Source organism: Tachypleus tridentatus, chromosome 4, assembly GCF_004210375.1.
Source record: "Tachypleus tridentatus isolate NWPU-2018 chromosome 4, ASM421037v1, whole genome shotgun sequence".
Classification (NCBI taxonomy): domain Eukaryota; kingdom Metazoa; phylum Arthropoda; class Merostomata; order Xiphosura; family Limulidae; genus Tachypleus; species Tachypleus tridentatus.
Genome location: NC_134828.1, coordinates 55195147 through 55212802, shown reverse-complemented (window position 1 = coordinate 55212802; position 17656 = coordinate 55195147). Strand labels below are relative to the sequence as shown.

General features: G+C 30.8%; 1 protein-coding gene across 6 annotated transcripts in view; it reads left to right on the top strand.

Moving 5' to 3' along the window:
* The window catches only part of eIF4B (eukaryotic translation initiation factor 4B), a 56960-nt gene that overhangs the window by 7808 nt on the left and 31496 nt on the right, over positions 1–17656 (top strand). For all 6 annotated transcript variants that reach the window (XM_076498631.1, XM_076498630.1, XM_076498632.1 and 3 more), the window contains 5 exons: positions 2409–2546; positions 5413–5597; positions 9063–9179; positions 12067–12112; positions 16187–16300. In XM_076498631.1, coding sequence (XP_076354746.1) covers positions 2409–2546; positions 5413–5597; positions 9063–9179; positions 12067–12112; positions 16187–16300 — 600 coding nt within the window. The remainder of the gene's footprint in view (positions 1–2408; positions 2547–5412; positions 5598–9062; positions 9180–12066; positions 12113–16186; positions 16301–17656) is intronic.

Here is a 17656-nt window from a genome sequence, read left to right as displayed (position 1 = left end):
GCACAAAATCCAAAAGAATATATAAAATACATAATATCTAAAATATGTTATAGTTTTGCTACAAAGGATTCAATTTTAGAAGACAAGTTTATTAACTATCAAGATAATGAAATGTGTTGATCGATTTAATACATTGTCATTTGTGGTTTTGCATTTATTAACATAGGGTAAACCAATTTTCCAAGTTTTCTTAAGTATTCATAAGTTTAGGATGATGATCCTACTTGAAATATTACATTCCTGGAGAATTTAACTTTGCGTGAGGAATTTCATCTGTTTATTTGGCTGTATTCTTTGGGAAATGCATAACCTCTCTACAGAGATGCCAACCATTATGATTTGAGCGTAATTATTACAATTTTGGTGTATACATTACGACTTTACGCTCGTACAAACAAATATTACGACTTGTTGCAACTCCCAAATTATTATATATTATATAGGCGTGTACAATAAAGTGATAAATTGTTCCCCCAGAGCTTGAAAGGGGTGAAAAGAAAATTTCTAGTGAGATACAAATAAATTTTTATAATAAATAAAAGACAGTCCAAGTTACTACTTGCGATAATCATGTTTGTGCTTGAAATAATAAAAAAATATTTGTATCTCTGACATCTACCAATAGTTTGAGTGCGGTGCTTCTCCATACTGGGTACGTGGGGGAATCCATAGTTACGTCATCAGTGCTTGTCAGCCAATCAGTGCTCACGTAGATGGGTATTTCTCGTTTTCTAAGCGGCATAGAAACACCAATGCGATCATTTACAAAATGGAAAAAAGAGGCCTCGTTCACCAGATTGTCTTGTTTCTGGCAAATCTAAAAGGACTAAAACTGTAAATCCAAAATTAAGGAAAGAGTACAGTGCAAAATATCCAGTCATTGCATCAAAAGTTCGTGATAGTCATGCGTTTTGTACAGTTTGTCACATTGATTTTTCTGTGGCGCATGGTAGGATAAACAATTGTTCCAGACATACAAAATCGGCATCTCACCCAGACCCCCATAGTCAGGCGCGGCTGCGCCTCACTGTGGCGCCAGGCTATATACCTTTTCTTCTTTTTTTCATAAATGTCATTGGCATGTCTGAAAAACTGATAAATTGTCTTAATTATAGAATTTTTTTTTTTCAGATAACCACATTACTTATCCATCTACCAGTAATATTAGTACCCTTACCTTAGAATGCAGTAATTTCTTTAAAATAACAATGTTTTGATTTTATGATTGCAATTAAGATATAACAACAAAAGGTGATGTTATCTTTGACTAGACTCATAAAGTTATTGATTGTACAAACTGATATTTAGCAAATATGGTAAGTTAGGTAAAAATCACCTACCTACAACATTGAAAAGTGAAGCAATATAAACTTTGTAGGCCTTAAATCCTGTAAATTCACTGTAGTCATCATCTGCATCATTGAATAAGGCTTTCCGATCAAGTATAAATGTGTATTGTTACAAGTTTAAAGCTATTTCATGTTATAATTTAATCATTCTAGTTATAGTATTAAAACTGTATATAAGCAAAAATAGCCATATGGTAAGTCCCTAGGACTGAGTTCATGTTAGTAAAGTTAAGTGTTTTTGTTTGTTTTCACAAGTTTTCATTATAGAGTGTGACCTGGCCACCCTTAGCTTTATTTCAGTGAACTATCACATAACTACTGGTCCATACCAATGTGTTCAAAAACAAATTTGATGAAGTAAGCTTGTAATTATAAATTTTCTTTGAGAAGCTAAATCCTGAATATTCAAGTTGCACAGAGCACCAAGCTAACTTAGGCTGTTACTGATTAAGATAATTAAATACATTGTTGGTTAGTACATCTCTACAGTAAACTATGGACTTAAGTGCTATATGAAAAGAAAAACTTATTTTAAGTTGGATGTATGAATTGAGAGTATGCAATCTAAACATTTAATTCATTTCAAAATTAGCAAAGTGAAGAAATGTTATAGGTCATGTACAAATAAATTAACATAAAACAAAAAATACCATTTCGAGGCTCAATAATGCATTGCACATCTGGATATGGGGCATTTAAGCTGCCATCTGAATGAGCATGAGTTGAACCCCCCCCCCCCTCTGTTTTGTTATCTTCTCAAGTACAAACTTTAAGCTCATAGCTCTATCACCCCTTGACTGATTTGAGATCTAACTACAGTTTTGGACTCTGAGGGTCAAATCCTTTGATATATTTGACCACAACTGAGGTCTTATAAATTAAGTGTGAAGTATCTTTATTTTATTAATACCAAAAATTTGTTACAAATAGCTGCTTTGATATTCTTTAATTATGGTATATTAAAATTTTGGAATTAGATTAAGTTATATAATATTTATAGTTTTCATCAATTTTTTTATTTTACTTTTTTAAATTTTTAACTTCCTTTTCTGTAAATAGGGAAAAGCAAACGTATGAAGGGGAAAACCCTAGCTCTGAATTCTTTTCTTGGTGATGAGAATACACCTTTAGGATTTGCTGTAGTTAATGCTAAGAAGTTAGACTGGGCTGAAGCAGTAGAAGGTGACAGTGGAGATGGTGAGTTTAAGTGTTTTTGTGATAATAAATTCATATTTTTTTATTACATAAAGGTGAAAACAGGTGCCAAGTACCTTATACAGTTGGCAGAACTTTATTGAAAAAAGCTCAATATAGAAGGCTAAGGTAAAAACCTCTCAGAGGTATTCTGTCTTCAGATGAAATTAAGAACTTCTTATTCTTCATATATATAACAGCAAGTCAGTTATATAGACCAGTTTTAAAAAGTGAAACAAAAAATAGCAAATTAAATATGTTGTGAGATTTTTACTTAAAATGATTAGAATGCAATGTTTTCTTAATTGGGTACCTTCCCTTTTTTTTTTTTTTTTATCTTAATTCCATTAGTATGTTATGAGTGTTGAAGCTATCATGGAACTAACTACAGTGAGCTTACAGTCCATCTACTTCCCACACAACAACGTAGTTTGTGAAACAAGTGTACTTGCTATTTGCTTTCATGTTTCTCCAGTCCTAGCAAATATTTAGTTAAAAAACATTACTCAACTGTACCAAAAAACAGCTCAATTTTTACAGTTGAACCATTTCACCTGGCTGCACAAGCAGAAACACCTGTGTATATAGACAACAAACTTCAAATCATCATAGAAGTAGAAAATATCAAATCACTACAATTCGTGGGCATTCTGATAATCAAAAATAACAATAACTATATAATTATGGTATGCAAAAAACTCTTGTGTAGACTGATGCCAGCACTTGAGAAATACTTACTGTTTCCTAACAACAGACTGCCTATGCATACCACAATAGTTTTTCTGAATTAGAGTAAGTAAACTGCTTTTTTGCTTTTTTTCACATGCAGAAATAGACTGTTTACAAAATGAAGCAATTTTTGTGAAATTATGAAACTCACTTGCTGTTGATCTGAATTAGACTATGTATTTGAGAAAGATGTCTCATTTACAAAAGTAAGAGAAAAATTAACAGTTTTCAAAGACATTTTTATTTTTGGGCCTAATATTTTGCCATGACAATTTCATGCATTCTAAATTATGATAGACAAACCTGTTAAGCATTAGTCATTTATACAGCAGCCATTAGTTAGCATATCTGAAGTCTGTAATACTGATAGGTATTACATAAAATGGTCACATTGAGCTAGCTTGTTAATGCTGATTAGGAGGCTAAACCTCTTATGAAAGTGCTACCAGAAGTGGAAGTTACTGCATTTTCCTGACCTTGATTAAGATTCAGAAAATACTACAATAAAAGGTGATTGCTTAGAAGTGGATCTGACACAATTTTGTAAAAGGAAATTCACCAGAATCCAGTGCCTGCAAAAGTTTGCAATGATAGATGTCTCAGATGTGTTTAATGCAGTTTCTTCTATTTCCAAAATGGGCCAATCTACATCTGTGAACATTGGATTATCTCTAACTCTAAAATCATGTTTATTCAAAATTTTTATATCCAAAACAGAATAATTCTAAATCCTGCTGTTTCACAGTTGAGTTGATTATAGCATATCCTAGATGGATTATCAAAGTTTCATAACCAAATATTATTCATTAAATGACATCACAGTTGCTTTAATTTGAGTATGTTTCATCAGATGAGAGAAGCTAAATATATTCTTTATGCTCTGTTAATGGTTAAAAGAAATGTTAAAAGATGATTTACTAAAGACATATATCTTGTAAATCTGCCCTTACCTAAGTAGCTGAGCATTTGTGAGCAATAAACAAGCTGGAGTATAGTGTTTGTATTTCTTAACAGTTACTTGAATCAAAATCTAATATATTTCAGTGTGAGCCATCCTTGCTTTAAATTACATTCTCAAAAAAGTTCAAAAATGAAAAATGTAAATTTGCCTTTTATTACATAAAACTGTCTGCCATTTTCAAAATCTGTATCATTTCAAACAGCAAATATAATTGAAAGGAACAGATCTTGTGGGAATTTCAGAGAAACCATGGCAACTGGATAAGAAACAATGTGGTCTTAGTAGAGGGTTAGTTTGAATTATAACTCATTAATTATCTGTTATCACTGTATGAAGCCTGAAATATACCTGTTTGAAATGAAAAACTAACTCACTGATGTGTATTTTTGTGGCAAGGAATCAACTAAAATTAAAGTGGACTCTTGGAATCCAACAACAGAATGGATATGTAGTATATTGATAAGAGACAGAGCAACATGGCAGGTTAGATTGAACTTCAAATATACATTGAGGAAATTTATGGTACATATGGTGAGGTTGTGGAATTGGTTATTAGTTGTCTTCATGAATAAAGATCTGTGTAATTATGCAAGCATGATTTTAATTTTTTGCCTTTTTTTCGTAATTATATACTAATTAACTTGTATCCTATACTCATTCTGCTTAGCATAGAAATCAGCAAAATTGAATCCACCTTGAGATTCAAGTTCTAATGGAAAATACCTCTGGATGAATGTGTATAGTACACCAATCTGTGATAAAAACTTGTCCTCAGGATATTCCTGAAGATAGCAACAGATGAGCTGTTGAAGTGAAGAATATAAACTAAGTGATGATTAAACTTTGATGCTCAAGTACATTAATAATTATGTCAATGTATGGAAGAATGTGAAAACAAATCATTTGGAGTATAATCTAGAAACTTCTATAAACTCATCAAGTAATTGCAAACTTGGATTTAATTCTGAGAAAAGGAAAAAAACATTTTTCCTTGCGTATGATACACAAAATTATAATTTTATAGACATGCTGGAATAGTTTCAGTATTTGTTAGCAAATGTTGAACAAGATAATATAAAATGGTCTTCGTACACATATCACATTTATTGGTAAACAGTCAAGATCAGTGATGAAAGGTAATTTAGTTTTATCTCTTTTTATTTTCTTCTAATGCATTAGAGAGATATCCATTAAATTACAAGAGAGATGAGAAAATTGTCCTTCCAACTGCACCCAAAGCTGCTCGGGGACCTGACATTGATCCTTCTCAACTCCCTACCCAGCCTCCTTATACTGTATACTTGGGAAATCTCCCATATGATATAAATGAAGATGACATCATGCATTTTTTTAGAAATCTTAAGGTAGGAATATGAAGTCACTGTCTACATAAACCTCAAATTTGAAAAAAATAAAGACATGCCATAATAATAAAAAAATTATTGAAACTTTTATTAATTTTTAATATAAGTAACCTTTGTGACTGTCAAAAAAATAATTATAATAAAATTATCATATAAAGTTAAATAGTGAATTATCCAAAACTAAATTAATTGGAGATACTTGAGTGATGTTTGAGATAAGTAATCACTTATTAAAGAAATTGCTGGTACAAGGTTTATTAATTACATTGATTTTTATTTATCACATAATATAATCTTAATTTTTTTATCTTATTTCATAAGCACTCATTGGTATTAGTTAATAAACCACCTTTTAAAAATAGTAAATGTAACCATTCTGTAACTCCTGTTAGATATTTTGCCAAAATCTGTTTTATTTTGTAAAATAAGTTGTATCATCAGAATATATTGTGAAAATTTTATTATAAAAGCTGCTGAAATATCATGAAGTCTATATTATGCTTTAAAGGCCTTGGACTTCAGCATTTCAGGGGCAAGACAAAATTGCTTTAGAATTTTTGGTTATAGAGGGAGCATCACACTATTGACTGTTTTGTGGGAATACTAATATTAACACATTAAGTCTGGTTAGGAGACTGAAAAGTATTTTGAATTTTGATGGTTGAACTTTCCACAGAACTTTGTATATCACAAAGCATCTGTATGGTGCTCTGTTCACATTTTTAGTTTTTCACTTTTAAGAATACACTAACCAACAGTTAGCAGCTATTTGGAAAATCAGTGACATGTCATACTATCAACAGCATATACTTCCTAGAGAAAAAATACATTGTTCTTGTTTTATTTTCCATACTAGAAACTTCATATTTTTACATCTCATCTAACATAATTTGTGTATAAGTAACATGATATGAAAGTTTAAGCTGTCAATCACCTGAACTTTATAATTTGTAAAGTGTAATTATTCCCATAACACAACTGTACTTCAAACGAAAACAGCCCCTGCCCAATCACACAGTGTTAATTAGTTATACATATAGTTTTGCCCACATCTGAAAATTTATCATGGGTCACTATTTTAGTTGGTGTAAGTTTTTGCGAGTAAGAGTAGTTGTTGCTGTATCACAAGACATTGTCTGTAGGAGCTTAGTGTCTGGTTGCTTGAACACAAGCAGTTAATACTCCATGTTACCACTACAGTTCTGTAGTCAAACTTACCAGGCTCTGGATCTTTAGAGCAAATGCATCACTGCTGTAAACTCCAAGGATTTGTTTGATGACCAAAAGTACTTCTCATATGTGCTGTTGTAACAAGGCAAACTAACTCGAGTCTCACTAGGAAAGAGCATTTCGACATCAATAAGTTAATTTTGTCCATCAAGATCATCTTTCAGAGAGACTAGAAAAGGACTCATCTATGATTTCAGAATAGAAAAAGCTTCAACCTAGTTCATTTCAATTCTATGGCTTCTAGGTTGCACACTTTGTCTGAGTGTCATTGTACTAATTTCTTTATTGCCATAATTGGAAAAATTGTCTGGGTCAGAAGATTTTCTGGTTCAAAAACATTTACAACCAAAGGGGCCTTGTGTATGAGGGAATTGAACCATTTTTTGATGCAGTCCAGAATACTGTGAATGATGACCTTGTTTACCTGTCAAGACACCTTCTGATTTAACTAACTCCTAGTTGCATTCCTTAGAATTCAGTCCCATTGTTATTGGAATCAAGTCTTTTCACCTCCCTTATTCATATTCCTGGATTTTCAATCTTAGCCCAGAGAAACAACTTCAGTATTGTATCTCATTGCAGACATAAGTACATTCTGTACTTTAGTGAAATGGACAACCCAGCAAGGTTGTCTGTAAGGTCCGAGTACAATGCTATGTACAGTACAACTTTATTATTAGGGTCTATTATTATACCTTCATCTTGGTCAGATAGGGTGACATCTCACTACTAACATCTGGTTCTCAAAGTGGATGAAAAGGTACCTGCATTTATGTTCTAGAGTTGCTCTTCTTCTTCTTCTTTTCTTTTTCCTTTTTAAATGATGTATTTAAGTGTAACCCAGTGATGTTGGCAGACGTGTATTAGGAAATGTCACATCTTATCATTCTGAAGCCATCTGCTTTCTCATGTTGATAATTTTAGATCACTAAACTTAACTTATTTACAGGGGGACTAGTTTTCGATACACTTGATGCAGAATTTACTGGTTATGCTAAGCCAAGGATGCATACTTGGAAAATACATAGCTATATATCTCATGAGTTATTAAACTGAATGTTGTTTACCCATGTTCTTTTGAACTTTCCTTAATGATAAAGCAAACAAATCTGAGGTAGCAAAATAAACATGTATTATATTTATTTCACCATTAAACATTGATTGTTTAAAGTCTATTTGAAATTGTGTATGTAAGTAATTAAAAAAACAGTGAAATAAAATGTTTTTACAGTTGACTTAGTAAAAAATGTTTTTATGGAAAAGCACATTTCTGCAATTATTAAATAAGCATTTCCATTTGTGTATACATTTTTGTGTTTGTGTGAGAGAAGTTTTTAAAGTTTGGGTACTTTACTATAAAATTTTTTGTAAACTTAAATAAAGTATTCATTAAAAATATAGCTACCACTGAACTACACATAACTTTTGTCTGTTTAATGATTGTTTAGTATATTTATTGTGACTTGTATATGAGACATGCAATTTTCATATATTTAAAACTACAAAAAATGTCCCATTTACTTTGGAATTGTTTTAAATGTTGAGCTTCATAGCTATGTTTTGCTATTCATAATTGAAGGTTAGAGTATTTTTAAAAATGTGGTAACAAAAAATTATCTTTAGTGACTAAGAAAAGTATTTTGAATTTGTTTGGTTTTTTTAATACCAGTAGTGTGTTGCTTGTTGTAAGCAGTTCTTAATATCTGTGCATCAGCATATAGTACAGTTCAATTGTTTTGTTTTTTGCATTGTATGTGTAACTAATTTTCCAGTAGCATATAACATGGTGATAAAACATTTAAATTGTTTTGACCTTAGAGTAAAAATACATAGTGAGTTGATTTTTCTAAGTACAGAATACTTTCTCTTTTTGAAGCCCTGAACTCTTATTTAATATCAAGCAAATAATATTGCTTCCAGGAAAACTTTGCTGGATAAATGAAGTTTAATTTTATTCTTCTCAAGTAATAAAAAAATATTGTATTAGTATAATAACAACGTCTTATTTTGTTAATTTTGTAGTACTTCAGTAAGGAAGCAGTATTAAAGAGTTTTTCTTCCTATTCAACATACATGTACAATGCATTTTAATCTGCTGTACAAATTATGTATTTTCACATGAAAAAGAATAAGATATTGAAACTTTTTCTGTGTACATGCCTTATAATTATTTTTCTAATTGATATTTGATATATTTTTGGAACTAAACTACTAGATTTTATATTCTGGATATAGGTAACTTCGGTACGTCTTCCTCGTGAAGGTGGTGATCGAGGCAGAATACGAGGGTTTGGCTATGCAGAGTTTTCTAACAGAGAAGCTCTAATAGAAGCGTTGGCACTAAATAATGAGGTATTACTTAGTTTAGTACCAGAGAAGAGTAGATTTTCAATGGAACGTTTTACTTTGATATGTGTGTAAGATTTCAAATGCGTAAAGTTACAGAATAAATACAAATACCAAACAAATTATGAGAGAATTGAAAATATATACATAATAAAGTTAATGTAATGGAATATGACTAGCACTTGGCAGAGTACACTTTAATGTTTAGAATATCATAAATTGTTAGCCAAAATTAAAATTACTTTCGTATAATGTAAATATTCTAGCTTCTAAAACAATTTTATATATGTGAAGATAGCCTGCTTCAAATTAACCCTGCATGCTGGGTGGGGATCAAAGTGCATATTCCATGACTTTTTACATTGTGTCATTTTACTTAGTATTATGTATTTAATGTCAACTATTCATTTTATCCTACTTTGCTGATTTAGTGACAGTTGGTTGTAGAGACAGTAAATGCTAAATACATTATATGGAGATAATTTGTTTTGTCAGTGATGACGAGAAACCCACTTGTTGAGAAATTTATATGCAAAAACGGCTCGTTTGGGCTGAGAAAACACTTTACATAGAAGAGCGAACAACGTTTCGACCTTCTTCGGTCATCGTCAGGTTCACAAAGAAAGAGGTAACTGACCGGAAGCTGACCACATGTTTGAAAGGGGTTGTGTAACTGTGTGTCGAAATGTAGAGGGCGGTATTAGATGTTTGAATATATAATTTTATTTATTATATTAATATAGGTATAAAGGCGTTCCTTTATATTGGTTTATTTTGGGTTTAAGTTGTTGTATAAGTAAGGCTTCTTTAATTTTACGTTTGTTTATGTTTGTTTCTTTATTTAGTATTTGAGTGTTTTCTATGGTTATGTTGTGTTTATTTGACTTGCAGTGTTCAGCGTGTGAAGGTGACTTTTATGTTCTTTGAATCTGGTTTCCATTTTCTACTTGTTTCTCAATATAGAAGTCGTTGGCAGTTATCACATTGTATTTTATAAATAATGTTGGTGTGGTGTTTGTCAGTGTAGTTTTACATAGTATAGACCTCAGTTTTGTGCGGGTTTTGAATAAATTTGGTATTAATTGGAATGTCATATTTTGTGACTAATTTTTGCCAAATGTTGTTTATTTGTTTGCTGATGTTTGATTGTTTGCTGAAACATCAATAAGTTTCCTCCACAAACCGTAGAAAACATTATACGCACACACCTAGACAGAAAGCAAAATCAACCAACTAAAGTAAATACAGCTCACGAATCAAAACCACGAAACCATATACTGCTGTATACCATATATTCCGACATCAGCAAACAAATAACCAACATTTGGCAAAATTAGTCACAAAATATGACATTCCAATTAATACCAAATTTATTCAAAACCGGCACAAAACTGAGGTCTATACTATGTAAAACTACACTGACAAACACCACACCAACATTATTTATAAAATACAATGTGATAACTGCCACGACTTCTATATTGAGAAACAAGTAGAAAAATGGAAACCAGATTCAAAGAACATAAAAGTCACCTTCACACGCTTTGAACACTGCAAGTCAAATAAACACAACATAACCATAGAAAACACTCAAATACTAAATAAAGAAACAAACATAAACAAACGTAAAATTAAAGAAGCCTTACTTATACAACAACTTAAACCCAAAATAAACCAATATAAAGGAACGCCTTTATACCTATATTAATATAATAAATAAAATTATATATTCAAACATCTAATACCGCCTCTACATTTCGACACACAGTTACACAACCCCTTTCAAACATGTGGTCAGCTTCCGGTCAGTTACCTCTTTCTTTGTGAACCTGACGATGACCGAAGAAGGTCGAAACGTTGTTCGCTCTTCTATGTAAAGTGTTTTCTCAGCCCAAACGAGCCGTTTTTGCATATAAATAATTTGTTTTGGTTTTTATTATTGTTAAGCACAGAGCTACAAAATGGACTATCTTTTCTGTATCCACTACAAGTATTAAAGCTGTTTTAGTATTATAGACCATCAGACTTGCTGCTGTGTCACTGAGGGCTAAAGGATGCTGGAAAAAAGCATAAACTGTAGATATGCATTTTGGAGATCATAGAGATTATGCAAACTGTATAGTGGGCAAAAGTATTTTTATTCTTCACATGAACATCACCTTACACTCCAGTTTGTCAGATTGATGTTATCAATTTCAAGTCATGTCTTCATTACAGATATTTCTCGGGGCACATCTAATTTTTTGTGCACAACAGTCTTGTGCATCTTACTAACAGCTTGCTGCATTTTGTGTAAATACATTAAGTAAATTTGGAATTATATAATCAGTATTCATTCTCTAATACATAGTGGACAGACCCTTTAAACATTTCATTAATGGAATTATGTACCATTCAAGTTGCATCTGCATTACCTTATGCCTGTAAAGAAAAACATTCACAGTAGTCAGCTCTATCTCTAATTATGTAATACAAATAGTGAAATAAATTATTCTGGCAGACTGAAAAGCAGTTCACCATTCTTGATGATGAGAAACCCACTTGAAATAAAAATGTATTTCAGAACAGCTTGTATGGGTATTAACAATTATTGATAAGGAGAGAATGACGTTTGGACCTTCCTAGGTAATCTTCAGGTTAAGAAAGAGAGAGTTTGCAAGGCCAGCAATGGTTTGAACAACTAATTATGAACCTAAATTAACCAAACCTTCTAAGCTACATGTAAAGCTACCAGGAAGTATAATATCTCATGATTAACTGAGTCTAGTGTTGCCAAATACCACATTAATACAGAGCTATGCAGTGTATGTTAACCTAAACTAAGTGGACCTGGTATAAGTTTTGAAAAATAAACAAAAAACTTGGAAAGTTTATGATTGTTTTTGTTTTCCAGAACTTGAAAAATAGGTCTATACGAGTGAGTTTAGCAGCTGAACATGGTAAGTTCAAGAGCAGTAGTTAGTTTTATTAATTAGTTTTGAATTAACTCTATTGTCGCAGGCCAAAGGCCACACATTTGTTGACTTGAATTTAAATTGTTATTGAACTACTATTTTATGAATTTATGTCAGTAAGTTTAGTATCAAACTGTAGATATAATTCAACTATTTGTATTATACATCAGTTAATTTCTTAATTTAAAAAGTAAATATTAAAAGAACACATAGATGTTGATTTCTGTATGTCACATGGTATGATGAATGCAGCATTGGATCAGATATGTTTGTGATGTCCAAAAACAATGTGTAGTTTAGTATAAATTAAGAACTCAAATTACCTATATTAACAAACTAGAATATCAAATGAGAATCTCCTGTCTTTTCTACTTGCTGAAATATTGCTTTATGTACTGAATCAAACACTATGGCCCCACCCATCCTTTTTTATTTTTTTGAGACACTTGGTTACATAAACTTCCTGTATATGACGTGTGAATAACCAGTCTAAAGCTCACGATGTCCCTCGTGATTCACTGAGTCTTTGCAACCTGTTTGCATGGGAAATCCTTTTTTTTCACTCTGGATTTGAAGAAGGTAAGTTGATACTTTAGTGAGCTCAAGATGCTTACAAGGTCTGTCAAATTGACAGACCCCATGTAGTTATGGCAGAGATAATAACAAACAAAGTTTAAAGTTTTACAGAAAATGTGTGTGAAATGTATTTAGGAGACTTTAAAGAATACGTAAATAAAATTTGAGATATTTTTGGATGAACAATAATTTTTTAAGCATAACTCAGACTAGTAACGAAATAAACCCAATATTTTCACAAACAAATCTTTTGTAAAAAAATACTTTATTAAACTATTTGTTTGTTGTTGTTTTTTTGTTCAGTATAATGTTCAGTATACTATTAGTTGTACTTAGTGTCCTTTTTTAAGTTTTATATGGAGTAGAAATGTTTTAGATTTATTCTTATAGTATTGGTTTTTACTTTTGACTTGCTGTAATATTTTAAGTATGAGATTGACCCATTGCACCAATGCTTGTATTTTTGAAGCTATATATAATGTTTACTATAATTTTTAATTTATTACCTGTGTATTCATGATATTTGGCAAAATTTTAAAAAACATTACAAGGCTGTTAAAAGTATTTCTACTAAATAATCGGCTGTGAATTTTTTAAGCATTTACTGAATCAGTGAATCTGAGTAAAAGGCGATTTTCATGTCAAATGAACATTACAGTCACGTGTGTGTGTGTGTGTGTGTATAAATATATATATATATGTATATAGTTACTATGTCCTCATAGATGCTTAAATTTTAGTTGTTTTTTGTTAAAACATAAGACTAAATAAAAATACCCATAATATGCAATCATTTCTTTGACTTACCATGTTCATGTAGTCAGAATCTAAGAATTGTGCAGTGGTTAGCCTTGTTAAACTACAAGTGTAGATGTTAGTTATGCATTTTAGTACAAGATACATCAGTAGCTAGAATATAATATACCAGAATTACTAATATTTATCCAGCTTTCAAAGAAAGTAAGAAGCTGTTTTCCTCTTAAAAGCAATAAATCACAGTGAAAGCTTACAAGAAGAATTGACTGTGTTCCATATACCTTAATTCGAATAATGTACAAAGTGCATAATATTGTAGTTACCTAAGCCTACTTTCTTTACAAATTTGATTTGTTCAAAAACTAATGCATGTTGCTTTCAAATATGCATTTTAGGGCATAAAAATTATACCATAGAGTAGAATAGAATGTCTCAAAACTATTATAATTTACCTAGCTTTCCGAGTAAGCTTTAAATATGTTTAAAATATTCAATTAATGTTCAAATGAACAACTTTGTTCAATACAAATCAGGCACTGTCTCAACTACTAATTAAAACAGTTGTAACTTTGATCTAGGGAAGACTGCCCTTTCTAGTAGTTGTAAATATGTCCATCAATCATTTACATGAAATTGATATAAACCTTGAAATGTAGAGAGAGACAGGTGTGTCTTCTCTGTTAGGTTTTGGTGAATTTATTGATACTTCAGCAAGTCAAGAAAATTGGAGATTCAAATTTTAAATTTTTTTTGTACTTGGGTATAGTTTGTCCTGACTGATTGAAATTGTATAAAAGTAATATTATTGTTTTAAATGTTTCAAATGGAGATTTCATTGTACAGATGTATCATGTGATAGAATAATGAAGGTTGACAATTTTATTTCTTTTGGAAATTAAAAGTGAAGTAAGGTAGAAATTTATTATACAGTGTTTTGATTCCAATTTAGTTGACATTAATAAAGTTATTAAAATATCACTGTTTCAAAATGTTGGCCCAGCATGGCCAGGTAGTTAGGGCACTCGACTCACTTTTCAGCCATGAGGATGTCATAATGTGACAGTTAGTTCCACTACCCATTGGTTAAAGTGTAGCCCAAAAGTTAGCAGTGGGTGGTGATGACTAGCTGCCTTTCCTCTCGGGACGGCTAGCGCAGATAACTCTTGTGTAACTTTGTGTGAAATTCAAGCCAAACCATTTGTAATGTTGGTTACTAGAATTGATGGTTTAGTGATCTAAACACATAACAATGGGTTTTTCTTTTTTATTTTACTGTATAAGCCATCATGGCTTTCATTTCAGTGAAAGTGTGCATGAAGATTAGCTTGTAATATATATATATGTGTTGAATGAAGATTTCAGAAGTTGGCTTGTTTATAAATTTAATGTGATAAAGAAATAACTTTTATTGTATGTGCACGTGAATAATTTTTAATGAAAATAAAGATAAAATTGAAAGTTTTAATGAAATACAATTTTTATTATAATATGTACAATAATGTAAAAGGACAATCAGTAAATAAAAATTACAACAAAAATTAACATTTATAGCTCTTTCTTAAAAAAGAAGAGCATATTACAATCTAATTTATTTTTTAATTTTTAAAATAAATTAATATAAATATCTCATATAAAAATATTTTCTAGAAGCTGCATAATATTCAGAAAGTTAGTCTCAAGATTTGAAATTTCATCCATCAGTTTTGTTTTGCTTATCTAAGCATAATAGAGCAAACCATAGAATAATTTTGACACTTTTTGGCACTTAAAGAGTTAAAGCAAGTTTAAAGTTGCACTGAAAAAGAACCTGTTTGAGATATCGTTGAAAATTACCTACACGTTAATAAATTAACTACTTCCTTTTATGCATGAAAGTATACATTTGTAACATCTCATTCTAAGCAAGTTTTGTTGAATTTGTGTAACTTAAAAACCATTGGTGATATTCAGTTTTATGTCAGAATATAAGTGTGTACTTTTTGTTCTTGAAAAAAAACTAAAAATGTCATTCATGATTAATGATCATTTTCAGCTAAAGTGAATGTGAATTTATAAAACTTCCTTTTTTCATTGATATTTTGCTACAGTTAAGATGGACTAGAGAAAAAATATATAAAGTTTACAAAAAAATATATTTTAATATTCACACAGATAGTTCTACAGGTTATACAAATGAAATAAAAGAGACCTGTAAGATGAGAAAAAATATATTCATATCATCCATCACCTTTCTCTCAGACTGTCTTAGAAAAGGCTTTGTAAATTCACTGGCATGTTTTCAGTAGCAATACTCTTATTTAGTCTATTAAATAAAATTAAAGGATTTACTAAAATATTGTCAAATTTTATAGGGATACATTTCATAAATTTGAAATTATATTAAACCTTACTTTGTATAAATTCACAGAAATGGTATTGGTCAAATGGACCAAAGATACTGACTCTTTTAAAAGTTGAAACATGATTCAGTTACATTAAATTGAGAGCATATTTTGCGAGTTCCAAACTGAAAATAAATTTTCTATATTAAGCTAAAAACATAATCACATTTCATATATTTAAATGAATGAAACCACATTTTGATATTGCAAACTTTACAATAATGTTAAAATAATTTATTTATTTTTTCTTTTTTTTTACACTTTGTATATGTATAATGCATCTGTATATTCATAAATAGTCAGTCAATTGTTTATATGTGCATTTACATCAAATAATAACTTTAAGGTGGAGACAATGATCGAGAAAGGCGTGATGACAGAGTTGACAGAACAGCGGGTGATTGGAGAGCAGCTCCTCGTAATGACCCATCTGGAGATGATCGCTACAGAAATAGCTCATGTAAGTTTTATCTTGCTTTCAAGTTGAAGACAGGCTAATCAAACAACGATGCATAAAAATATATATGTAAAAACAGCTGGTATGGGTAGAGAAAGCTCTGTGTAGAAGAGCGAACAACGTTTCGACCATCTTCGGTCCTCGTCAAGTTCACAAAGAAAGGAAGAGGTGACTGACTGATAGCTGACCACATGTTTGAAGGGGGTTGTGTAATTGAGTGTAGGAATGTAGAAAGTGTGCTTAGATGTTGGATTATATTTATTAATATAGGTATAAAGGTGTTCCTTTGTATTGGTAATTTTAGGTTTGAGTTGTATGAGTGAGGCTTCTTTAATTTTGCATTTGTTTATTTAATATTTGGGTGTTTTCTATGGTTATGTTGTGTTTATTTGACTTGCAGTGTTCAAAAACATGTGAAAGTGACTTTTTTTTTGTTCTTTGAATTTGGTTTCCATTTTTCTACTTGTTTCTTCAATATAGAAGTTGTGGTAGTTATCACATTGTATTTTATAAATAATATTGGTGTAGTGTTTGTCAGTGTAGTTTTTATATAGTATAGACCTTAATTTTGTACCTTGTTTTTGAATAAATTTGATATTAACTGGTATGTCATATTTTGTTACTGGTTTTTGCCATATGTTGGTTATTCTTCTTCTGATGTCGAGAATATATGGTATGCAGCTGTATATGGTTTCGTGATTTTATAAATCGTGGGGTATATTTACTTTTGTTAGTTAATTTTGTTTTTTGTCTGGGTGTGCATATAATGTTTTCTACAGGTTGTGGAGGAAACTTGTTGATGTTGATGAAGTATTGTTTTATTTTGTCTAATTCGTGGTTAATTTTATCTGATGAGCATAGTTTTATGGCTGTGTTTATTTGGTTTTTTAGTATGTTAAGTTTTTGTTTTGTTTCATGTGCTGAGTCCCAAAGATGAGTATGGGTGATTTTTTGGTGGATTCCTGTTTTAAATTGTGTATCGTTTCTTTTAATTTTGAGGTTAAGAAATGATATTTAATTGCTTTTCTGCCTGTTCATATGTGAAGTTAATGTTGGGATATATAGAGTTAATGTGATTGAAAAAAAATAAGTGTGTGTTCTGTAGATGTGAATTCTGCAACCTTGTCATCTACATATCTGTACCAGTATAGTGGTGGATGTAATGCTGTGTTAATTTCTTGTGTTTCAACTTGTGTCATAAAAATGTTGGCTAGAACTGGTGATACTGGATTCCCCATGCTTAGGCCATTTGTTTGTATATAGTTGTGGTTGTTGAACATGAAGTTTGTCTTCATCGTGGTTAATTCTACAAGGGTTGCTAATTGGTTGCTGGGAATGTCTGTTGATGGGTTAGAATCT